The following is a 24570-nucleotide window of genomic DNA, read 5'->3' on the forward strand; positions in this document are numbered from 1 at the left end:
TAAAACTTCTGAGAATGTTTTTCGACAATTTCTTAACCCAATTGTATGTCTAGACCACCATCAAGTGTAAACTTTGTATTGCCAAAATTCACAATACTGTATAACTCTTACCATTTCAAAAAGCTTAGTCGCTGTTATGTTGGAGCCAACTACACTACCGTATAGTGTGGTTATTAAATATCTTTTCAAAGCTTTTAATTTCTAATTAGAGTGTTACACTCAAAGTACCTGTCTTATCTATACTCCGGAACCAAGTGACAGCCGTATGTTTCTGAACGGAAGCTTTTAGAGGCTGGAAAACGTCATTACCAACTAGTATGCTAGCCTAGCTTCATCTAGCCTGTCTGTCTAACGATTTTATAGTAGTAATTCAACCTGTTTTTTACTTCAACGTTTAGGTACGTGTTCTTGTATTGTATTCAAATGTATATATGTATTTTTGATGACTGTGTAATGTGATTATTTATTATTTTCTGTCAGGTGAAACCAGTGTTAGCATTGATGTTAGCATACATGTATTGGGCAGGGCTTACAATTAGAGTCACAGTCTTAACGTTCATTGTGGCTAATTTTGATAAACATTTTTCAGACCATGGTTCGACGTAAATATTGCTATAATTTGTATCTAATAGATGATAAAAATGTAAACATTATCGAGTTTCTTTGTCATGGACTTCCGCACTACAAAGGTTCCGACGGTTCGTTATTCCAGCGCACTCGCTCTGTGTGTGTCCGTCTTTCTGCTCGACATCACTGTAATGTAACATAAGTTAGGTTTACGGTTAATAACTGTGCCTTGGTTTACTTCGGTTTGACTGGTTAAAGATCTGTTGGCCCAAGCTTTACATGCACGTATATCAGCTCTAATTTTCTGTTCGTCAGGTTTAGAGATGGAAAACAATCAACTGTCCAAAGAAAGCACGAACCGGTCCGACCTGGTTTCTGACGACGGCAAGAACAGCAAGTCTGTCGTGTGTCAACGCTGCGGATCCAAGGTGCTCTGCCCAGGGATGGCTGTGTTTGCAGAGAAAGAGGTATGATGTATGGCGTGAGGCAGTGGGCTCGTGTCAATGGGCTTTTGGGATACGACAGTTTCATCCTAGTTGCTCTGCAGTATAATGAAACCAGTGTTACAATGCAAATGTACAAATTTCTCAAGTGCAGTACAAGTTTAAGCGACAGAACTCGAGTAGTTTTACATTTTTATGTTTATACTCCACTATTAATGGTAGGAAAAATATTACTTTTACTCCTCAAGATTTATTTGCCAGCTGTGGTTACTACGAGCCCCCATTGCATTACTGATTCTGAGTTCCTTCACAAGTGTTTGTTATGATATCTAAGGCTGTTTTTTTTTTTTTTCTCCCACCAGCTGTTCCTACCATCCATGCGTAAAAAGAGCGGTCTCAGCAGCACGGAGGGCTCAGTGGATGGAGACACTCTGACCGCCCACTGGTTTGTGGATGACATGTACACTTTTGAGAATGTGGGCTTCACTAAGGACGTTGGGAATATCAAGTATCTCATCTGTGCAGATTGTGAGATTGGACCAATTGGCTGGCACTGTTTGGATGACAAGAAAAGTTTCTATGTCGCAGTGGAAAGGGTGAATCATGCATAATCTAAATGCATATGTGAGCCCACAAGAACTTTAAAAAAAGAAAAAAAAAACCTGTCCGAAGGCTATGCATCTTTTCATGGATTTACACTCAGAGTTGACCACCACCTTATCCGTCGCACACACTTACATATACTGTACTGATATGTGTACATTGTTCGTGATAACAGGACTGTGTCGCTTTCATTCTCCCGTATCACACTGACAAAAGTATTCCCATCCTGTTCTAATAAAGATGTTTTTGGGGAAGCTGATCTTGAGTGCCATCCTGCAGCTGTTTCCTGAATAATGTGATGAAATTTCCTCCATGTCAAACTGCATTCCAAGTTACATTCTTTTTCTTGTTACTTTTAGTGTCCACGAAGTATGCATTTTACTTGGATGTACAACATTTCGCCTTGAATTTTGACCCTTACAGATTGATTTCAATCCATAGCGAGACATGAGAGGCACAACTTTTAAGATGTGACTTGGAACTATACAATGAGCTGTCACCTCTCTGTGGCTCAGTCGTACAGTTGTAGTCTCACAGTATGGATATTTAAGCCCAGCCACAGTGTTTTTTAGGCTACTCAAATATCAGTTGCTGTCAGGTTAAAGTTCTGTTCTGATGTAAATTATGTGTGAAGTCCATCCTAACACAAGTTAGTGCTTTTAACTTATATATAAAATATTTGAGTAGTTGATCAGATTAACTGCTTTATAGTAAATGATTTTTTTTATAATTTTTTTGTTAATCTCTAAAATCAATTGTTGTGTAAATGTAAAGGTTTTTACTATTTTTCTTCGTTGTTTTTTTAAAAATCATTTTTAATTAAAAATAAATATATTCAGCCAAGAGCACTCTGAAGATCTTGTGATGGTAGAGACAATTCTCATTCTCAACTTAAACGATTCTCTGAAAACATAAACAAATCATACACATAGTTGTTTGTTGCAACCCTAAAACCTTAATCACTATTGAGAAAAAGCAGTTCCCCATTTGTGTGGGTGTGCCCAGATACAGGAAGTGCATACCTTATTATTTACATTGAGCATCACAGCCTGAAGATAATGACTGAAGAAATACTCCTTGTGAATAAAGGGAAGGAGGAAGGTTGTAATTTGGGTAATCCGGCCATTTCAAAACCTCCACACATTCATCATGTTAAGGTGAAGGTCTACTTTTTGCCACTAGATGTCGTAATGTCAGTATTTGACACATTTATTATTTGTAATGTGTTCATTGTCAGTGTATAAGTGCTGTGCACCTGTTTACCCAAGTTCTGCTGCCGCCCTGCAGCTGAGCCCCACCAAATCAGTGTCAGTGTTGGTTCTGGATGACTACGCTGTGACTGACGGTGCTGTTTGCTTCCCTTGTGAGTTCTTAAGAATAACAGCCATTATGGATTTAAAGTACCGTAAGAATACTTTTTTTTTTTTTTAAAGACATTAGAAACTAAATGTTGAATTACAGCAGTTGTATGAACGTGCATCATTAAAAGGATTATAGTGAGACTGTGCTATTTGATTGCTATGCTATGCATTATTTAGGTTCCACAGTAACACTTTTACAGTAATCTTGAGTACTTTTATATATGTGCAGCTGATTTTGAGAGACACCTGTGATGTGCGACCGTTAAAGTGCACTGTTCAAAATCCACCAACGGGAAGTTCAGATGAAACAGAGACCACTAACATTCAAATAAGTCTCACACACAGAGTGACACAGATAACTTGATATATCATACTCATGTAACTGAAGACATCTTTGAGATTTCACTGAACTTGCTAACTCTCACTTCAGTCAACTTTATTCATCATTTATTTCCCAAAGTCACACATTTGCTTCAAAGTGCTTTATAATCTGTTTAACTCATATATTAGAAGGGGTCAGGTCTCAGTCAAAATGGAAGCTCTCCCTACCAGTTAATATGTGATGTATATAACTTGTGAATAGGATTTAGATTCTTGTCATAATTCCATACATAGAAGTGGTTTAAGATTATGTGATTCGTTATGTATCAGTGACAATATTAACTTACATTACTTACATTATCTGATGTCATTAGCCAAAATAGACAGATGCCAATAGATATTACACAACCACAACTTTAACAACTAAAGCTGCAAAAACAACAGTAATATACACTATAGAATCCTGTACATCTAAACATTTGTGGCACAAACGAACCTTAATAAAAATGTTAATTTGTGTGCGTTTTTTAAATAGTATAATTTTTCCATACAGTCCATACTATTATATAAACTACACGATTAAACAGTCAAAAACAACACGATTCAACGATTAAAACAATTGGACATTTTCAAAATGTAGTACTAATTACTGAATGATTATGTTAGATTTAATGCTAGGGGCGTTAGGGAGTTAGTGTAAAACAAAATACCTAATTAATGTTTATTATTAAAACATAAACAGCTGAACTATCAACATATGACTGCAGTCTCTACCAATCAACGAGCTCCTCTAGACCATTTAAAAACGAAGTGCCGGTCAACGCGCAACGATCTCGTGGGTGTGTTCGATTAGAAAACCCAACGTACCGTCCATTACGGCTATTCTTTCCGTTAAGCCGGGCGGGGCAGAGAAGAGCTTTATCTCTTGATTTGTAAACAGGCTGATCTCTGTACACCAGCTCGCTACGACGGTGGCCAAATCAAACTCGCCTAACAAGGGGGGCGATCATCTGTGAGGAAACCAGGGAATCAATAAACTAAATAATTCGTAACTAAAGAGTATCACGCTCACAAAAGTGTGGAGCATGTGAAAGAAAACTCTAGTGTAGTTGATCCAAGGCGGCATTAAAGTGTATTTAAAAGACGTTTAAGTCGTTTTCTCTATGCAAACACGGTCCTTTAAGCAGATAACTCATCTAAATTGATACTAATACGCGCTTCACGAGCTGTACCGGTTTAGTTACAAGCAGGCAATATTAACGTGTGAAAGAAAACCTCAGTTGTGAGATACAGCCACACAAATGGCTGTAGCCTAAATAATCCATGTGTGTCTACTTTCCGAGGCGGAGGTGCACGGTCCCTGGCTGTCACCCTCTCGTCTCCCAACTAGATAATTCGTCTTTGAGTTCAATGAGTGGAGAGTGGACATGAACTGATAGACAGAAATCCATAGCGAGCATATTTGGCGTGAGGAAGCACCTTCAGATATATTTCAGCTGCAGTCATAACGAAGATGCAACGATGACTCAACCTCAGCTGAATGAGTTCATTCCCCCTCCGGAGTGCCCTGTTTTTGAGCCCAGCTGGGAGGAATTTGCCGACCCTTTTGCGTACATCAACAAAATCCGACCCATTGCAGAGAAAACTGGGATCTGCAAGATCCGACCGCCGCCTGTGAGTATTTCTACTTGTATCTTATTCATTTATGTTTACGTGTATTCGAGGTTATTCTGCGTGCAGCGCTGGCCCCAAGCTGCTCTTGATAATTTAGCAGGCAAAGTTGTGTTTTTAGACAGGTTTCAACATGGCGGATTGCGGCTCCTGAGTTGAATTGTCAGCTAGCCTGAGCTCGGAGTGTGTTGTGTTTAGCTTACAACGATAGTGAGGCACTCTCAGACTGCCAGGGGGGAGAGCAAAATCTGTGTCCTGGTGAAGTTTTTAACCACCACACGGACAGATGTGTGTTTTCTCCCAACGGTCAGCCTGCAGGGCACGATTTCTAAAAATAATTCAAACGCTGAAGTTTGCCTGTATGCAAATAAAATGGAAAGTGTTTACGTTAGCGCAGAATGAAACGCTTCCTGGACTGGGCGCACGGAAATGGCTCTCCAAGATTCAAACTAGTGAATTGACCACTTATTTTTTTCAAACACTTGGATGAATGTATAGGCTAACTTTTTTTTCCGGATTTGTCCAGCTAACGTGAATCGGGCCCGTTTGTTTTAAAGCTGCAGTGTTCTGACATCTAACGCTGGGAAACGTTACGTACGTGCTCGGTGACCAACTGTTTATGGAGAGAAGGGTCGCTTTAACACCGAGCTGCACGGACACTCAGCTTTTTACACACTTCTGTCATGTTTACGCCTAAAACCCACTTTTGTGCCGTCGTTAACAAATTGTTAACAACGTTGGTTTGTTAGCTAAGTGTTTTACACTTGCTGTGTAGCGTTTATATCGTTATAATGACTCTCGGACGTCTTACATAATATTCTCTTTTTTCTAATTGGATGATTATTCTTCCATAATCCACACCTCCACAAGAGAGAAGAAGTCTTCCAGGATGGAAATGAGATGAAATATTTAGATTTTCTCCTCCAACATGATTACCTAATTTCTGATATTTTATGATGGGAGAGGCCAAGATACCTTTTTTTTTTTATTCAAGGGTGTGCCCAGGCTTACACGCAAATTAGATAAAGGGCAGCTTGAATAAATGATAATATCATGACTGGTCTTTCTTGCAGTCTTCAGTGTGTCAGTTTAAAAAGCAATAAGGTCCTGGATGGAAATTGTTTTCTCTGATCTGTATGATGGATAACATTTTTAGTAGAAATAAGGAAGCTGTAAAAGCACTTTTTTTTTTTTTTTTTGGCTTAACAAGGCGGAGAGAGCTGAATGGGCTGAGAAATAATCGGAAAAAAAAAGGCTGGGTGGGGGGCTGCCTGTCCAAAAAAGCTACATTTAAAGGGCATGGCTGAAAATGCCCAGCTCATGTAAACAATGGAGGACAGTGCTGATCTGTCCTCGCATGGCATCGAACAAGGAACTGATGGCCGTCCTGTTGACTGAACTGTCGTCTAAAATGCATATCTTAAGAGATTTTTATCATTTAGAAATACTTGAGTGGCACAGCTCTGCTCTCCAGGCTGAATAGCTTCAAGATCTCACTGCATGTCGTTCATATTTACTGCCATCTTTATGACTACCATTTAAAATATAGGGTAGTTCTTTTTTAAACTGAAGGATATGGTGGTCTTAAGTTAAAAAACAATGCCCACCTTTATTGTATATTGTGGTATGTAATATAAAACTGACTAATGTGATGTTGTTTTTTTTGTTTTGTTTTTTAAGTCTTAACGCCTCCATTTGTCTAGCACTGTGTTAGCACCATTGTGTGCAGTCCTGTGACATGCACAGTTTCCTATTAACATTCAGATCAAAATTTGGCCCCAGGGTGTTGTGTGGGCCAAACAAACCAGCAAATACACTGAAATCTTTCGGCAATGTGAATCTGAGCTCTTGAGAGTGTATGCCTACGTAGGCAAATCTCTAAGTTTTAACACTGGCTTTGTGTGTTTGCATAAGAAGACAGAACTGGGCATCCTGGAGGCTTAAATGACGAAGGTGCACAGTGTGTACATCCTACGTTTTTTTGTTTTTTGTTTTTTTTGGATAAGGTTTGCCCTGATGTCTCCTTTTCTATGTCTTTTGAAATGAAAAGTTATTTTAGATATCGCACTAACACCTGTTTTTGGATCAGGGTGCACAGTCAGTATTTTCTCCATGGTTTAACACAGGTCACATTTTGACTGCAGATGTCTGGAGCACATATGCAAATGATTTCAAGTGATATCTTATGGCTGCTCGTGGTTTACTTCTCGTTGATCCTATTTGTCATTTTGTATTGGGCAGAGGGCCGGTCTTGTTCTGACCAAAATCACCCTTGTAATCTTGACTGTTGTGGTCAGATTTGCGTGTGAAGGATGGTCACAAAACCCAGTGCAGTTCTATATGATTCGAAGCGATTGTTTTCCTTTTGTGCCAGGACATTTGTGGGTCTAATCCAGCTTTGTCTATGGATGATAAGGTGGTGTTAATGCAGCTATTGTTGTCCATACTCTGACCAGCATTTCCATCCTAGCAAGAAGAAAGAGCTTGTCCAGGCCAAGTAACTCTTGTAACATTTTATATGTTTAGTGGTAATCCCACACAGCACATAGCAGGTGGTCAGTTAAATTAAAAAGAAGATTGAATGACATGTTTCAGTACCCTTTTACGAAATACTGTGGTAGGTTATGTTTAATTAGAATCATAGCTGTAGCCTATTTTCCAGGCCTAGTTGAGGTGGGTCCCATGTTTGGTTTACATATCTTGCATGCTATTTTGGCACAGTCCCATTTCAAGATGTGAACTTTGTGATTCAGAAGAAAAATTTAGTCCATGTCTTTATTTTGTTTTGATACCAATGTAATAGTAGCTTGGTAACTCTCCACAAATAGCTCTGTACCAAGAGTGAATGAAAAATACATCAACATGTTATTGAAGTCAAATAGAAAATGTGTATTCCAATATTTCAAATCCAGTCATAGATATTACTTGTGCTTATTTCTTAAAGCCTAAACACTGATAATGGTTGAGCATGTATGGCTGTACATGGCTGAGTTGATTCAGTTTATTCAGAATTTTTAGATTGCTGTGTCTCAGATACAGTGTTAGTTTCTGGGATGTTGGGAATGACTTGTTAAGAGTTTTGTTTCTACTGCTAACAGTTCTTTAGCTACCAAGTAACAGTATACCCATGTGGGTCTATGACTGTCTCCCATTATCAGCCTCATGTTGGCTTCATGATAGCACACTTTCTATCACACTCAAGGGCACATTTTCGCAAGTTTCTCCCATTTGTAAACATTCTCACTCATGGCAAATCAGCAGGAGTGTGGTGTCACACATTTAATGATGTAAAACTGAGATTAACTTACTGACTCTTGAGCTGCAACCTGCCTCCATTTTCTCTAGGCTTGCAGGAAGTTGTGTGGTCTAGCATGAGTACAGTTGGTTTGTTTTCAAAGGAGTGTGCAAGTGCATTAATATCAGTTTGAGTTTTTCATCTGTCGGTGACAAAGTTGGTGTAGTTGACTTACTAGCACGGAGACAGGCAGCAGAGTGGGATTTTTGTGTGTTTTGTGGGATAAAAAAACACACATACATTTGATATCATCCCTCACATTGCCAAACAGTTGTATTTAAATCTGTAATTCTGGTTGTTTACCATGTAGCTTCGTGCATGCACAATGTATAGAGATCGATGCTACAAAAAAAATATATTCGATCACTAATATTGACAAACCTGATTCCCCGTGCACAGCATCTTGCATGTTTGCACTCACTGTGACTTCCTGTAGGTCTGCATTTAATAACGGTCTGTTGGCTTACGAGAAGAACTGCAGTCTACTGGATATTCAGACTGCCTTAGTTTTAGATGTTTACTCCTTAATGACTGCAACATGCTTTCAAAAAGGATCAGAGGTTAAATGGTAAAATATCACACTGAAGGAACAAGAAAGCAGCAGGTATATTCATGTTAATTTGTCATCAAGAAGTCAATTGAATTATATTCCAAACTGTATTAAAGAGAGAACTCCTGATTTAATTATTGATTCCAAGAAATAGATCAGTCAAGGTCAATCCCACATTCACTCCTGCACCTATATAGGCCCACTAGCACACAAAATCTGAGGCTGAAATAAGTTCACAACAAAAACTAAACAATGTACTCTGTTTGAGTAACATTTGCTAAAAATTACATTCCACTGCAGTTTTTTTGAAAATGAAAATCCATATGCATGACCTGTTTGTATAAAGATGTAAGTCTTCAATAGGCTTAAATGTCCTGGACCTGCGAGTCATGCTGTGGACATCTGAAAATAATGAGAGACTGACATGACACATTGTTGGTTTTGATGTTTTCGTGGGATTTGTTGACAAAAATCTTCCATTAAGCAAGCCTTATCCTCGAAGGAGGTTTGTTTTGAAAGGTTTTACTTAAAGTACCCATCATTCCCATGGGACGTTCTTGTACATGATGTACATTTGGTTTCAAAGGCATCCGTGTCAGTGTGATAATCAAAGATATGGAGGGAAGTTGATTAATAAAATGTTTGTTTTTGTTTTAATTCTCTCAGGACTGGCAGCCACCATTTGCCTGTGATGTCGACAGACTGAAATTCACACCACGGATACAAAGACTTAATGAGTTGGAGGTACATTCATTTATTATGTTTAGACACATGAATTGCAGTGTATGTGCATATGGGGTATTTGATGAGTCAACTGGTAATTTGATGCTGGCAAGAAATTCTTGTTACATTGTTTGCATCTTTATCAATTTTTCGAAACCAATTACCATCTAAAAAATGCATTAAATATCTGAAAAATCCCTGTGAAACTGTGAAGTTGTCAGATTTGTGGTGAGATCTGTCTTTCAGCTTCAAATTATGTTAGGTGTGACGACAGTAAGTCAAAAAAAGAGTGTTTCAAGATAAGACTACTTCAACAGGTTTCTCTAAAATTGTTACAGTTTATTAGACTTTTTCTCTACTTCTTTAGAACTGTGGTCATGATAAAGAATAACCAATTAGTTGTTTAATTCAAACCATGAACTTTTATTTTAATGTGCATTTAGGCTCAGACCAGAGTTAAGCTCAACTTCCTGGATCAAATAGCTAAATTCTGGGAGCTTCAAGGATGCACTCTCAAAATTCCTCACGTGGAAAGAAAGATTTTGGATCTTTACCAGCTGAATAAGGTACGTGTGCACTGGATGTGAAATCAGGACTCACAAGAGATCACTATTTATCCATGTGTATTCACAATAAAATAGTTAATTACATATGGATATAAAAAGGTCTTCTGACTATATCATTTCTGTCTTTCCAAGCTGGTGAATGAAGAAGGAGGCTTCGATGCAGTCTGCAGGGAGCGGCGCTGGACGAAGATCTCTGTCAAGATGGGCTTTGCTCCAGGCAAAGCTATTGGCTCCCATTTGCGGGCACACTATGAGAGGATCCTCTACCCATATAACTTGTTCCAGACTGGAGACAATCTGCCTGTACGTCAAATCGCTTATGTTTTCTTTTCTCAGTTGACAGCAGTAGATAGACTTTTCTTTCACAGTTGAGTGGATGTTTATTGGAAGAGTTTATAGTCCTTTTAATGGCCATTTGGAAGCTATACAATTTATTATTGTAACAAACTAAAAGGCACTGAATAGAACTCATTTTGTACCAGCCCATTACACGCTGTGTTGTAATGATAGTTGAGTATTGTAATTTGAGAAAATATTTTTTTTTAAAGTGAAGCTTTGACAGTAGTCTTAATTTGGTACTGAAAACAGTCTTGGTGCCAGATATTGACTGTTTAGTCTCTTAATGAGGCATCTTAGTCACAGTTGTCTGCTGTGCTGATGAAGCAGCAAGACACAGCTATCAAAAGACAGCCAGTTTGTTTAATTTTGGCTCTTAGTACCACTATTTTCAGGGGTTGGACACAAAACAGGAGGCATTTTTAGACCTGGTATTCAAAAAAGCATCAAAAATCACAATATAGTTTCATCAACATCTTTTGAAAGACTCATTCAAAGACTCATTATGACAATGTGTGGAGAGGTTCTCCTGAAGGAAGGCTCTTGTATTTATTTACATCTTGTCCAACAAAGTGTGATATTGTCTAAGATGTCAGCCATTAGAGGTGAGATCTTATAAATTCAGTCTCCTTATATGGGCATATTCAGATACCTGAATAATCTGAAAATATTTTGCCTCGGAAAAGGCTTTGTTTGTACGTCATTTCAACATCCTCTCTTTGGTCCTTTTTTCTCTACTGTCTCATCATAAAGCTGACACTTTTTTTTGTCTGATATTGTTTGAGAGAGTGTGTTTGTTCTGTTAATTTGGCTTCAATGCAGGTTAAAAAAGAAAAACTTGTTTTTAGTCACTTTGATCACATTTGCCTACTTCTCTTTGCAGAAAGCCACCTTGACCAATGACACTAAAGATAAGGAGTACACCCCTCACGACCTGCCGCAGCGGCAGTCTGTCCAGCCCCAGGAGACCTGCAGCATCGCTCGCAGAGCGAAACGAATGAGATCAGAAGTGAGTCTGGTCTCTCCCTCTGTTCTCTGACTGTTGTCACTTGTCCCATGTTTTATTCATTTTCTGTATTTTATGCTAATGTGTTCTTGTAAAGCTGGATGTTTAAGTATATATGCAATCCACACACATGGAACATAGGTATGATATCACAGAAGAGACCTGCTGATAGTTATCTGTATTGTGGCTGTAGCCATTTTGCATTTTAAGAGGCGAACCACATATTTTTCCCCACATTTGTCTCACTTGTTTAGTGCTCACTTGTCTCACTCTGACTGTCGCTGTGACTCTAACAGAGAGGCTATGTTAAAACTGAACCTGGGCAAATTTGTGAGAATCGACCCAATCTCAGGAGGAGGATGGGCACTTATTCTGCCAAACCAGAACCTGGTAAGAACAAAACAAAGGAAAGAGGACTGTTTTGCTTAAAATTATTGACGTTTCTGGAGGATTTAAAATTTTCCATTGAATCGTCTTGCATATCTTTTAGTGAGGATGGCAATCGCTGAGGTGAAGAAGGAGCCCACTGCACACGAGATTCCAACAGTTTATGAAGAAACTGTATTAAATAAGATGAATAAACCTCCTACGAGTAAAGTAAGTAGATTGTTTGTTTGGTTTAAGAATTTAGGCTCACATCACTATTGTTTATTATGGTGCAGATAAAAATAGTTTTTTCATGTTGTGGTAGTTTGCACGTCACAGACAAAGGCAGTACTTACAGTTGCTCTGTCTCGTCAGGTGGATCAGTACATGTGCCTGGTATGTGGCAGTGGGACTGCTGAGGACCGCCTGCTGTTGTGTGACGGCTGTGACGACAGCTATCACATCTTCTGTCTGATCCCTCCCCTTCACGATGTTCCCAAAGGCGACTGGAGGTGTCCCAAGTGCCTGGCTCAGGTGAGATGCAAACCGTCCACCCTCAGGGAGCAACACCCTCCCAGAAAAGCTCATAATTGGGAACCAGAGTGCAATCATCTGTTGTATATCTGAAAATGTAACACAACTCAAAGTGATTTTCTGAATTTCTTATTGCATATTCTTTTACAGGAATGCGGCAAACCTCCTGTTGCTTTTGGCTTTGAGCAGGCCAGCAGGAGCTACACCCTCCAAGCATTTGGAGACATGGCCGATTCCTTCAAGTCTGATTATTTCAACATGCCAGTTCATGTAAGTCTCTCTGACATCCAAGTAGTCAACATGTTCTTGGTGGTCATGCCACTCATCTCCATTACTGGTTCAAATATGGTGGGTTATCTATCACTGTTTACCAATGTTAAAGCATCAGTGGGTTGGAAATCTATGGAAAAAAATGTGCTCTGTCTCTCGTGTGCATGAAGGTTTATCCAAAATATGCACAATTATACACCTAAAGAGATGAGACATGGTGATAAAGATACTGGGGATGCTGACATGAATGATAAAAATGTCTTTTTTTCTTTTTATCAAACCATTAAACACAAAATATTTTATCATTGAGAATTTTTCAGTTCATATGACACATATGTTTTGTGAGACATGATGTCGAGCTGAGTTCCTGAAAATCATCGTTTCATGTTCTTTTCATGGATCCCTGCAGACACTTTCTGATATGTTAATAGAAACACTGAAATAATCTGATTAAATTTGTCATTAAACAATCTGTGGTTTCTGGATTTCTTTAAATGCAGCACATGATCGTCTTCTTGTGTGTTTTAGATGGTTCCCACAGAGCTCGTGGAGAAGGAGTTTTGGCGTCTTGTCAGCACCATTGAGGAGGATGTCACTGTGGAGTACGGAGCAGACATCGCCTCCAAAGAGTTTGGGAGTGGTTTCCCTGTGAGGAACAGCCATTTTGAAGTCTCTCCTGAGGATGAGGTACATCTGTCGGCTGTCATGGGGATGATTAATAATGTTTGTCTACAGCCAAGATGCATATCTAAAATATGCAAACAATTATTTACTTTTAATAAAGTATATTTAGGATTTGCATATCATTGATATGTTATGCTACTTTGTCCTGTAACTGCTGCAGAAATATCCCTATTAGAATAAATTCAATTCCATTTTTAACTAAATGGGCTGAACTTGAGCCAAAATGAAGTCTCTCTCTCTCATTCCGAGGAAAAATAAGTGGTTATAGGGTTGTTTATCTCTACAACATTCAAATCTGTATTTGATATAAAATTAAAATATGCCCTACCACAATACCTCATTAACAATGATCACATTACAATTTAGAATCTGAATATTTAAAACGGTATCAGTACCAATTTTCCTGTGACAGGGAATTGACACATGCCCTGCAGTAGTGGCTACATAGCACCAACTCCTCTAGAAGTAAACTGAGATGCTGATGTTCTAAACAAACAGTACACAAGCCATGTTTTATTTATCTTTTAGCGAAAATGAAAAATTGTCTCAATCTACTGTAATTTTTCCCTGCTGACATAGTATCATATAATATGGGTTTTCTGTTTTCAAGGTATTTGTGTTGAAGTTGAAAATGCCAATATTGCAACAACACAACAACAACATTTGGGAAAATGAACACTGTATGTTCTCATCAGTTTACCCAGTGAGGGCCACTGTAATGCCACCTGGTCAGGGCTGTATTTGAGTAAGAAGTAGAGAGTTGAGACCTGTCTGTGACCCACAGCATTACCTAAGCAGTGGCTGGAACCTGAACAACATGCCAGTGCTGGACTCCTCGGTGCTGACTCACGTTACAGCCGACATCTGTGGGATGAAGTTACCCTGGCTGTATGTGGGCATGTGCTTCTCCTCCTTCTGCTGGCACATTGAAGACCACTGGAGCTACTCCATAAACTACCTTCACTGGTAGATTGCCCTTTCCAAACTAAAGTCTGACTTTCTTACAAGAGGAATGGTTTGATGTGTGTTCAGTGTTTCTCAGTTAGAGTTTTGACCATATGTGCAGGGGGGAGCCAAAGACGTGGTATGGTGCCCCTGGTTACGCTGCAGAGCACCTCGAGTCGGTCATGAAGAATCTGGCACCTGAGCTGTTTGAGTCCCAGCCAGACCTCCTTCACCAGCTGGTCACCATCATGAATCCCAACACGCTGATGAACAACGGCGTGCCGGTAACCTGCTTACTGTTACGTTTATTCATTAATCATCACGTTTAAATGTCTGACAGCTGGATCGCAATCCACTGAGTTCACGAGAGAATTCCTTGCATGTAAAGATCACAGACCACAGTTGCACAGAAAGTTTGGCAGCAGATATAAATCATATATTCTGCTCCTCTGGCATCACCAGATCATCATCATCAATCATCAGCACTTACAATTTTTGAGAACATTTTAAATATGATTTACGTAATAAATCCTAATAAGAATTTGAGATGAAAACAAACAAGACAACAGAACTTTGCTGGTTGTCAGTCCATCTTCACAACAGCTGTTGATTGTAAAATTATGAACTTTAAAACATGTACAATTTGTAATTTGTCGTTCTTTCTTACTAACGTGTCTCAGATCTATCGCACCAACCAATGTGCAGGCGAGTTCGTCATCACTTTCCCAAGAGCTTACCACAGTGGATTCAACCAGGGTTTCAACTTTGCTGAAGCTGTTAACTTCTGCACCATGGACTGGGTAAGAAAATCTGTTATCACTCCCTAATCACAAGCAGTTATTTTATATTTGTGTCAGCCAATATATAGAAGCTTCTCAATAAAGAGTTTGCTGTAGAATCATGTCATGGTGTTCACAGATCTGTTCATGCCAGTAGATTTGATAGTGTAGATATTTTACGCCAGCAGTAACATTTTAAGTATGCCAAATTAGTAGAAAACAAAGTGAGTAAAAATCTCCTAATAATAACTTGATGTGTAAAGTTTAAAGTGCCTGTCATGCTGAGGTGCAGCCAGACATGATTTATAAACCAATTAACATTGTTAAAGCACATCAACACAGATTGCGTTATAGAAAGAGGCCTGTTGTTATAGTTATACAATTTTTGACTCATTAGTTCCTACTTGTCCATTGCCCCTTTGAAAGGGGCTCTGTGTAACTTCTGTCTTGTGCTGAAAGCCGTTAGTTTATGTTGGCGAGGCCCGTCTTGTAAACTAATATGGGCTACTGTTGCTCTCTGTTCCCAGAGTGAGGAAAGCCACCGAGACAAGGCACTTCAATGTGCATAAAGCCACATCCTTTAGACTGTTGTAGAAAATTCGACCTTAGTCCTTCACATAGAAATCCACAGTCCAGCAGCTATAAACAACTTTGACTAATTGTCCACAGGCTTGTATAGGTAAAAGAGAAAGATGGGGAAGGTCACATTTTTCCTGTCATTTTACGTTCCGCTCACATATGGCCAATGAAAATTTGATTAACACATGTACATTGCTACAGATTGTTACAAATAGCACCTTTAAACACAACTGTATATTTTCTAACAGATGCCCATTGGCCGCCAGTGTGTGTCACACTATCGCGATCTGAGCAGATACTGTGTCTTCTCCCATGATGAGATGGTTTGCAACATCGCCGCGAAAGTGGACGAGATGGATGTCGAACTGGTGGCGACGGTGCAGAAGGAGATGGACATCATGGTAGATGAAGAAGAAGTTCTAAGAAAGAAGATTACCAAGATGGTGACTAGCTCTTATAAGTATCTGTGGTTTTTTTTTTGGTTTTTTTATAAATCTCTTTTCATCAATTCAGTGGATGTCGAGAGTTCAGCAATTCAGGATACAAGGTAGTTTTAGTATTTCAGCACATACAACAGACATCCAAGAAGTACAGTGCAAAATGTTGTTCTCATATGCTTTGATATGTGGAGAAAGTCTTGCACAAAACACATTTGATTGATGCAGATTGTTAAAATTTGAAGTCTGACTGCCATTATTTTTTTCATTTTGTTTATTAGCACCTGTGAGGCAGTGATAGCAAACCTGTTACACCCTTAAATGATGTGTCATCAGGGATCAATTAGAGAAAACCTGGAACATTTGAAGCCATTTATCATAATGGAAGACTTGGATCAAGAGACTTTATTTCTCTGCACATCTGTCTTATTTCCTTCTTCTGTCTCCTCTGGAGCTCTAATGACTATAAATTTGGATCCCCAGGGTGTAGTGCAATCTCGACAAGTTGATTATGAGTTGCTCCCAGACGAGGAGCAGCAGTGCTGTAAGTGTCGGACCACCTGCTACCTGTCTGGTATCACCTGTGACTGCAGTCCTGGCAAGATGGTTTGCCTGTACCACGCCCAGGACCTGTGCTCCTGTCCTCATAGCAACCTCACACTCAAGTGAGTCTTCAGTAACCACAGCAACAGATCACACACTGTTTTGTTTTTTACCACTGTTATCAGCTAAAGGCTACATTGATCAGGTTTTCTGTCGTTTTATTTGAAATTTGAATAAAGTAGTTCAGGAAAAAAAGGAATTACTTACAAAATAACATAAGTGACCACAATGAACTCATAAATCAGGCGCCAAAACACGATGTAAGATTTTACGATATTTGAACTTGGCAGCTTCCCTTCCTGACGAAAGGGTAATATGAACACGTTTACTCAGCGACTGAAACATGCAGTACACAGAACCTACTCTGGTGCCTCTGTAAAAATTAGCGCTGTTTTCAATCACTGAAATGTGCAATTAGTAAGGCATTGAGATGAGGATATGTAATTCGAAAAGCAAAAGTCAAAAATACAAACACTGAATCAACACTCCAATGAACATTTATTACCTCCATGTTTGACATTTGAGGCTCAAGCCATTCTTCAGTCTTGAGACAGATACAGCACATGTTAGGGCAATACATTGTCAAAGAAGCATTAAGTGTGCAGACTGAAATATCTCAGGAAACCCAGTCTAAACCACAATGTATTTTGTTTTTTGTTATATACAATCATTCATTCAATCATTAGTAAATGTTGATAACACGTATGAAAAGCAGCCGTTGAATGCAAAAAGAAACATTTAATTCCCAAATAAATTTAGACAAAAGTGTAATTTTACATAAGTAATAGGTAGGAAAGATTTTACTCCTTACTGAACCCCGACAAATTTCAGTAATAACTGTATATCCATTGTCTCTCCCTGCAGTTACAAGTTTACACTGGATGAGTTGTATCCAATGAGGGCAGCAGTGACGCTGCGTGCAGAGTCTTATAAAGAATGGCTCTCTACTGTGCAGGAGATCGTGGAGAACAAAGGAAACAAGAAGAGAGGTTAGAAGTCAAAGCAAAAAATGTCTACTATAAAACTAAGTCACCCCAGAGTATGTCCTTTACCACCCTCGTACTTTAAAGTGATGTGTCTGTGTCTGCTGGCCACACTGTATTAAATAATATGCTTTCTAAGAATTTATATTGCTTCCTGGTCAGGTTTGGAAGAGCTTCACGGCCTGGTGGAGCAGGCAGAGACGAAGGCATTCCCAAAAAACAGCCTCTTGGATCAGCTGCACACAGTCACCGCAGAGGCAGATAAAGTCGCTGCGATGGCACAACAGCTTCTTAACGGAAAGAGGCAGACGAGGTACAAGAATAAATTTGACGATATTCTCTCCCAGTATGAGTGAATTCAAATTGAAGTGCTCTACAACGTCTTGTCTTTTACGAATCAAAATCAAAATATAATGCCATAAATATCCTACCTTCTGTGTTGATTCTTGGTTTTATGGAAATTATAGTTTTCCATTTTGTTTTAAAAGCTTGTCCCCAGTTATCATTATTACTGTTATTGACTCCATTGTCTCATTGTAGAAGGTAGTTATAAGAGCTTATTCATTCTCTCCATAAAACTTTCTAGACAAAGCTGTCTGAATACAGACTTTTATTTCTAAGCAGCCGGCACTGCAGATTGACAGGCTTTTCTTTTCTTTTTTTCTTTTAAAATTTTAGCTGTTTTGTTTAATTGATTTGTTTTTTCAATTCTCTGAGCAAATTCTTTATGTATTTTAGGTATCGTTCTGGTGGGGGAAAGTCTCAAAACCAAAACGAGTTGACTGTAGAGGAGCTGAGATCTTTTGTCCGACAGTTCGACAGCCTGCCATGCAGCATCCGTCAGGCTCCTTTACTGAAGGTCAGTTTTACACATTAATCTCCTTCATGAGTCCACTATTTATGACTACTTACATCTTACATCTTGCATGACCACTTACATCTTTATTTAAAGCACAAATCAGCACAAATAAAACTTTTGACAATTTTCTGTGTAATCACAATGTCTGGTCCCAGTACTCAAATGTCAGTCCCTAAATGCCTGTTTAATGTGACCTCCCAGGACCTGTTGACTCGGGTGGATGACTTCCAGCAGCGCAGTGAACGTCTCCTCTCTGATGAGTCACCCAGCCCGCTGGAGCTGCAGGAGCTGCTGGACGTGAGCCTCGGCCTGGACGTTGAGCTGCCTCAGCTGCCCCTGCTGAGGGAGAGGCTGGAGCAGGCCCGCTGGCTGGAGGCGGTGCAGCAGGCCAGCAGCCGGCCAGAGAGCCTCTGTCTGGACACCATGAGGAGGCTGATAGACCAGGGAGTGGGCCTGGCCCCTCACAGCTCTGTGGAAAGAGCCATGGCTCGTCTGCAGGAGCTGCTGACAGTGTCAGAGCAGTGGGAGGAGCGCGCACTCAGCCTCATGGAAGCCAGGTGAGGAAATAGAAGTTGCATTTCTATAACTTTCCAAAACATTGTTTCCATTTTATCTTTATTCGTTTCTCTCGTTGTGGTTTGGTGGGGGAAAAAGACTGATGAACTACTGGTATGATCCATTTACCAGGTTCTCAGTCAGATACTACAACTTTTGGTCTCTTCAATCATTTGTGTCCTTACCATTTTTCAAGTTATTACCCTTTTGATACAAAAGTAATCTTCTGAAAGGTTGGCAATAGAGCTGCAACAATTAATCAAATAATTAATTGTGACATTCATTTGTGGACAAAATGAGACATTTGAGAATATCATCTTGACTTTAAAGGGATAATCCGGTATAAGTTTAACCTATGTTCTAACACACTGTGACACTGAGTAGGACCCCCCCCAACGAGATAAAGTTTGCAGGCCGTTAGCTTACGTAGTTTTAGAAACCTCAGAAATGACCACACAACAATACATTGCAGTAAATGGGTTCAGCAATACATTTTTGTTAAACAGTGGTTTAAGATGTGAAGTGAAAACGTGAAATCATTTTGAACTTCCGGCAGTGCAGGGTGAAAATGTGCCAAGTCTGCAGAGCTGAATCATTGTGGATAAAGGGGATCAAGATGTTGTGAAAGTGCTTAACCCACTCATGGCTTGATAGACACTACTGTACAGCAGCAGACTCTGCCATATCAAGCACCTCATGTGATGTCTGATGTTGATATAAATGTTGATATAAAATGCAAAAATTGCTGAGCATTATATTAACTAGTGCTCATGTCATTTCACAGGCCATATCACAACATGGAAACACTCGAAGCTGCTTTACAGGAAGTAGAGAACATCCCTGCCTATCTGCCCAACTGTCTGCAGCTGAAAGATGTCATCACCAAGGCCAAGAAATGGCTTAATGAAGCGGAAGGACTCCAGGTGAAATATACTTCAGATTAAGCCTGTGAATGGTTCAGAGATGGTTGAGTTTGGAGTTTAAATCTTTTGTGCTTGCAGCTCGGGGGGCGTATTCCTGTGCTGGATAACCTCTCTGAGCTGGTTCTCAGAGCAGAGGGCATCCCGGCGAAGCTCGACCCGTTGAGTCGACTGGAGGCTCTCATCAGTGACGTTCAGACCTGGAAAGAGAGTGCAGGGAAGACATTCCTGCAGAAAAACTCCCCTTTCTCTCTCCTTGAGGTAAACGCATAATCGAATGTGTACCCATTTTAAAGCTGTTGTTAGGACCAAAAATTAATTTGTTGCATTTATGTTTTCAGGTGCTTTGCCCGAGATGTGACGTAGGAACTGGAAATCAGAAGTCAAGATCTAAAAAAGCAAAAGAAACGACACAGATCATTAAGAAATCTTCAACAAAACTGGAGTCTCTGTGTGACGTGGAGAGAGCTCTCTCTGAGAGCAAGGACTCTGCTTCTGCTGTGAGTGAAGCTGATTTTATCTTTTCTCACAGAAACAAATTTGAGTGAGGTTGCCAAAAAAACATTTCTCTTTTTTTTTTTTTGTTCTCACGGTTCTTGTGTTTACTCTTAATTTTTGTCTAAATTAACCAGAAATGCTACACTAGTCTCAAATCCAACTTGATCAAAAAAAAGACAACTGCCAAAAGATGACTTTAACTGCATAAAGTCTGCTCATTAAATACATTGCTCAAAAAACACACAAAAATAAAAAATACATCCCAATTTACACTTGTGTCATATTTCTCCCTGGTAGTTGTCTCTTTGTATCTCCAATGTGTCTGTTATCAATCATAAACATTCAACTGTTTCAACGCACTGTGGTGATGTTACTATTATAGCTGCAATTACAGAAGTGGGTCATGACACATAATCTGGGTCAGATCATGAATTGACAATGTTTGATTAAATTGTCTTTCTTCACAGATGGCCACGCTGGCTGAAGTCCGCCAGAGGGAAATGGAGATCTTGTTGGCTCTGCGTGCTTCGAATGAGTCCAAGCTTCTTCCCTCTGAGAACTGTTGTGCACTTACTGTATGTGTTTGCCAAAAGGCCCCTTCGGGTGACATGATGCAGTGCGAGCTCTGTCAAGAAGTGTTCCACTGCGGCTGCGTTACAGCGACCGCAGAGATCGAGTACGGCCAAGCCTGGCTTTGCCCGCTTTGCCAGCGGTCAAGGAAACCCCCTCTGGACAAGGTGCTGCCCCTGTTAGCTTCTCTGCAGAGGATCCGAGTTCGACTGCCGGAGGGGGACGCCCTGCGCTTCCTCATCGAGAGGACGGTGCGATGGCAGCACAGAGTTCAGCAGGCCTGCACAGAGGGAGTGTTGGAGAAAGTGTCAAAGACGGTGCGTTGAAACAAGTGTGACATTTACTAGATGGCTTTGTAGACCCACAGATCATTGTCAAACATACTGAACTTAATTGTGTCTTGTTTCAGGGGCGAGTTGGACACAGAGTATCTTCACATCTGACTCAGGAAATAAATGGTTCCATCTTTCATACAAAGCACCAGTCTCTTCCTCTCCAGGGTCAGTATTAGCACTTCAAGCAATTTGTATCTAGACACACTGTGCAAGATTTCTTTTAACTCACCTCTGAACTGCTCGGGATGTTTGTCACAGTTCTCGGCCCTGAGCTGGAGGAGCTGATGGTGGAGGGATTCCTGCTGCAGGTCACTCTGCCTGAAACCGAGCAGCTGTACAGATACCTGCTGTACAGACTGTCCCCGCGGCCGTCTCACAGCTCCCCCTGTGGGAACCACGCAGAACAGGACCAACCCTCTCCAAAAGGGAGCACCCACCACAAAAAGGTAAAGACAAATAAATGTTTGTAAATAAATGTTTGTAAATAACCGTTTGTTTCTTGTGGATTATATTCTCAATTGCATTTGATACATAATCACTTATTGTTTTCTCTTATTTATTGTAATACAGAACAGAGATTCCAGTCTGCAGAAGGAGGCAGTTAACGGACAGAGCAAAAGGACCAAGCGGCGTAAGGACAGCTCCGACTCTCAGCACAGCGAGAAGCCCAAGAAGTGTCGCAAAAAGAAGTCAAAGAAAAGCAAAGAGAGGAGTGAAGAAACCAAGAGGACAAGTTCTCCCACTCACACAGTGTCTGACCCTGCTCCCTCAGATTCAGAGGAGGACTACTCGCTGTGTGCTGCACCATGGTGCCGAGAGCCAGAGGGCGATGAGGTGGGTTTCATAGCAGTCTTCTACATATATGCTGTATGCATTTGTGGGCGTGTTGCTGATTTATGTTTTTGTTTTGTTCAAATTGACAACATAAGAAGTGATAATGGTCCCTGTCTTGCTGCGTTTCAGGTAAACTGGGTCCAGTGTGACGGCAGCTGCAATCAGTGGTTCCACCAGGTCTGTGTAGGACTGTCGGCAGAGCGAGCAGAGAGGGAGGACTATATTTGCATAAGCTGCACACAGCCAGATTACGACCGAGGAAAATGAAGACCAAAAAGTGACTTTTTGAAGGATCAGCTGTTTTGTTGCCAGCCGCAGCACTTAACGTGCACACCTGAACTCTGTGTGCCCTGTGGCTTCTCCCCTTTACCTTCTGGCTTGCCCTTAGTGACCATGGTGCTATTCACTGTTTTTTCCAGTTACAAAAGACTGTCACTGTTTTTCGTCACATGGCTGGTTTTTCAGCCAATCAACTAATCCTTTCTGAACCTTTCCAAGACTTGATGCAGATGTACAAAATGGCAAACCGTTTCAAGAACCAACAGCGCAGGGATTTTTCAACCAAAAAACAGAAAAGTCAATTTGACATCACATTTTAGAACTGCTCTTTTTTTTTTGTTTTTTACATGCATCTGAACAATGTGAAACTTATCTTTCTCTTGTAGAGTAAATATTATTTATCTAAGCAATAACTGAACTGATTAATTGAAGTTCAGTTTTCTCCTGAGCTATATTTGTGCTTAGTAATTCTTAATAGAATGCCCTCTTGAAGCAAAAACCCTGAAGAATTCACTTTATGAGTCCTATGATATTGCACAGTTCAATTAAGGTTTGTGAACAGAAACCCCTTAAATCAGAAACTAGAGAGCAATGACCAAGTGTCTGAGCTTGTTGACCTAGAATGTGCAAAAACTTGCACCACTTCCTTAAACAAATCACTGACTTTGAAATTAAGTCTGGTTCCTTTTGGCGCTGTCTGCGGATGACAGAAAGATTCCTGGATCTGTTGTTACTGGGTGAGACTTGATCACGTTCACAGAATAAGATGAACTGTCCGACATCAAAGGAATGTACATTTTGTTTGAGGGTGGAGTTTCCCTTTATGGTTTAGAATGAAAATATTGTGTTGGATTTAGATTTAACACAAACTGTGTGATTTATTTGCCATGGATATATGACCTTTTTCTGCTCCTTTGGGTAAATAATATAATTAATATGTTGCAGTTTGCATTATAAAATAAAAATGTTTGTTCCCATATGCCTGGGCTCATCAATCCTCCTCTTATAAAGTGCCCAAACAGTAACGTCAAATTTTGGTATCGAAAATAAGATTTGGCTTTGAAAAATGACCTGAACTGAAAAAGAAAATACTGGTATTATGTTTGTGTTGGCACTGAAACAAGTTCCACTGATAAATTTAAAACTTGTTTTATTTTTATTATTTTTCGAGAAATACAATATCTGATTTTTCTTAATGTCAGGTTGTTTGGGGGGTTTTTTCCCAGTGACAGATTCATTCTTTTTAGTTGTTTTTCACAAAATAGAGACTGAAAACCACGAACACTGACAATGGGGAAAAAAAGACATTGAGAGATAATCAGAAGAATGTCCTTTCACATTGAATGAACATATCAGAATACTGAAGAAATATCTAAATGGAATAATTGCTGTTTCCATTTTTCTGTATCACAGAAATGTGGCACTGCCAATTCAAAAGTTCATATTTTATGGGTGAGGTGTCCGTTAGGTTTCTGTAAATACTATATATAAACTTTGAAATTCCCTCCTGTTGGCCTGAGTGTCTCTCTGTCCTCAGTGCACCACACTTACATGCTTGGTTTTGGCCTTAATGTCACACCTCAGAGGAGAACTTGGCCACACAGACGGAGGCAGACTTTTTGAACCAAGAGACGCCCAAATGCTCCGCCGGCAAGCTCAAAATCCAATGATGAAGTGTCCCACTGAAACAAAAATAAACTGACCAAGCACCAACACACACATGTCTGTACTATATCTGTGCAACAAATTACTGAATCCCTTTCAACCGCATTGCTCAGTGCATTGAGGAAGAAATGGTCGACTAATTATTGCTCCATATGTGATGCTTTAGAATGCACATGTAGCATTAAGGAAAATTAATGAGGCGTATATCAGTGAGGTGTTAAATAGTTTTACACACTTTAGATTTTTAGAGTAAATATGAAGGATGGATGTTTTGCTGCTGTCCGGCTTGTCCTGGACGAGCACTTTCTCCCTCCACTTCACGCCAAGCTTCTCCTTCCTTTCCTCCTCCTGTCCAGTCTGAGCTGAACACCCTGCAGCCTCCTCATCCTCACTGTTGCGCTTTTGCCCCTTATTGCCCCAGAACTGTTGCTTC

The 24570-nt window shown here is 39.9% G+C and overlaps 2 protein-coding genes across 3 annotated transcripts; both read left to right on the forward strand.

Moving 5' to 3' along the window:
• The first annotated feature begins 241 nt into the window (after positions 1–241).
• rabif (RAB interacting factor) lies at positions 242–1873 on the forward strand. Of its 2 annotated transcripts, none has more exons than XM_037101133.1 (3): positions 242–398; positions 883–1034; positions 1373–1873. In XM_037101133.1, exons 2-3 carry the CDS (start codon positions 891–893, stop codon positions 1619–1621), a joined length of 393 nt encoding a protein of 130 aa, XP_036957028.1. In that variant the 5' UTR covers positions 242–398; positions 883–890; the 3' UTR covers positions 1622–1873. The 2 variants fall into 2 exon arrangements, with proteins under 2 accessions (XP_036957028.1, XP_036957027.1); XM_037101132.1 differs by lacking the exon at positions 242–398 and adding an exon at positions 561–698.
• Positions 1874–4650: 2777 nt separating this feature from the next.
• kdm5ba (lysine (K)-specific demethylase 5Ba) lies at positions 4651–23451 on the forward strand. Its single transcript, XM_037101345.1, has 27 exons — positions 4651–4969; positions 9478–9555; positions 9978–10100; positions 10233–10403; positions 11320–11445; positions 11739–11832; positions 11933–12039; positions 12184–12342; positions 12493–12612; positions 13141–13299; positions 14081–14262; positions 14363–14525; positions 14922–15041; positions 15848–16042; positions 16520–16701; positions 17504–17628; positions 17785–17935; positions 18361–18481; positions 18683–19038; positions 19821–19959; positions 20038–20217; positions 20298–20456; positions 20922–21341; positions 21434–21524; positions 21618–21805; positions 21930–22193; positions 22323–23451. The coding sequence occupies exons 1-27, from the start codon at positions 4817–4819 to the stop codon at positions 22458–22460; spliced, it is 4464 nt and encodes a 1487-aa protein (XP_036957240.1). The 5' UTR covers positions 4651–4816; the 3' UTR covers positions 22461–23451.
• The last annotated feature ends 1119 nt before the right edge of the window (positions 23452–24570 follow it).

This window comes from Acanthopagrus latus, chromosome 6, assembly GCF_904848185.1.
Source record: "Acanthopagrus latus isolate v.2019 chromosome 6, fAcaLat1.1, whole genome shotgun sequence".
NCBI lineage: Eukaryota > Metazoa > Chordata > Actinopteri > Spariformes > Sparidae > Acanthopagrus > Acanthopagrus latus.

Excerpts from the sequence above, each read along its gene's own strand:
- kdm5ba (XM_037101345.1), top strand. The coding sequence starts at position 4,817 with ATGACTCAACCTCAGCTGAATGAGTTCATTCCCCCTCCGGAGTGCCCT. Across the intron at positions 18,482-18,682 it reads GTCAGGCTCCTTTACTGAAG|GACCTGTTGACTCGGGTGGA; the intron begins GTCAGTTTTACA and ends GTGACCTCCCAG. Across the intron at positions 21,342-21,433 it reads TGGAGAAAGTGTCAAAGACG|GGGCGAGTTGGACACAGAGT; the intron begins GTGCGTTGAAAC and ends GTCTTGTTTCAG.
- rabif (XM_037101132.1), top strand. The coding sequence starts at position 593 with ATGGTTCGACGTAAATATTGCTATAATTTGTATCTAATAGATGATAAA. Across the intron at positions 699-882 it reads GCACTACAAAGGTTCCGACG|GTTTAGAGATGGAAAACAAT; the intron begins GTTCGTTATTCC and ends TCTGTTCGTCAG. Across the intron at positions 1,035-1,372 it reads CTGTGTTTGCAGAGAAAGAG|CTGTTCCTACCATCCATGCG; the intron begins GTATGATGTATG and ends TTCTCCCACCAG.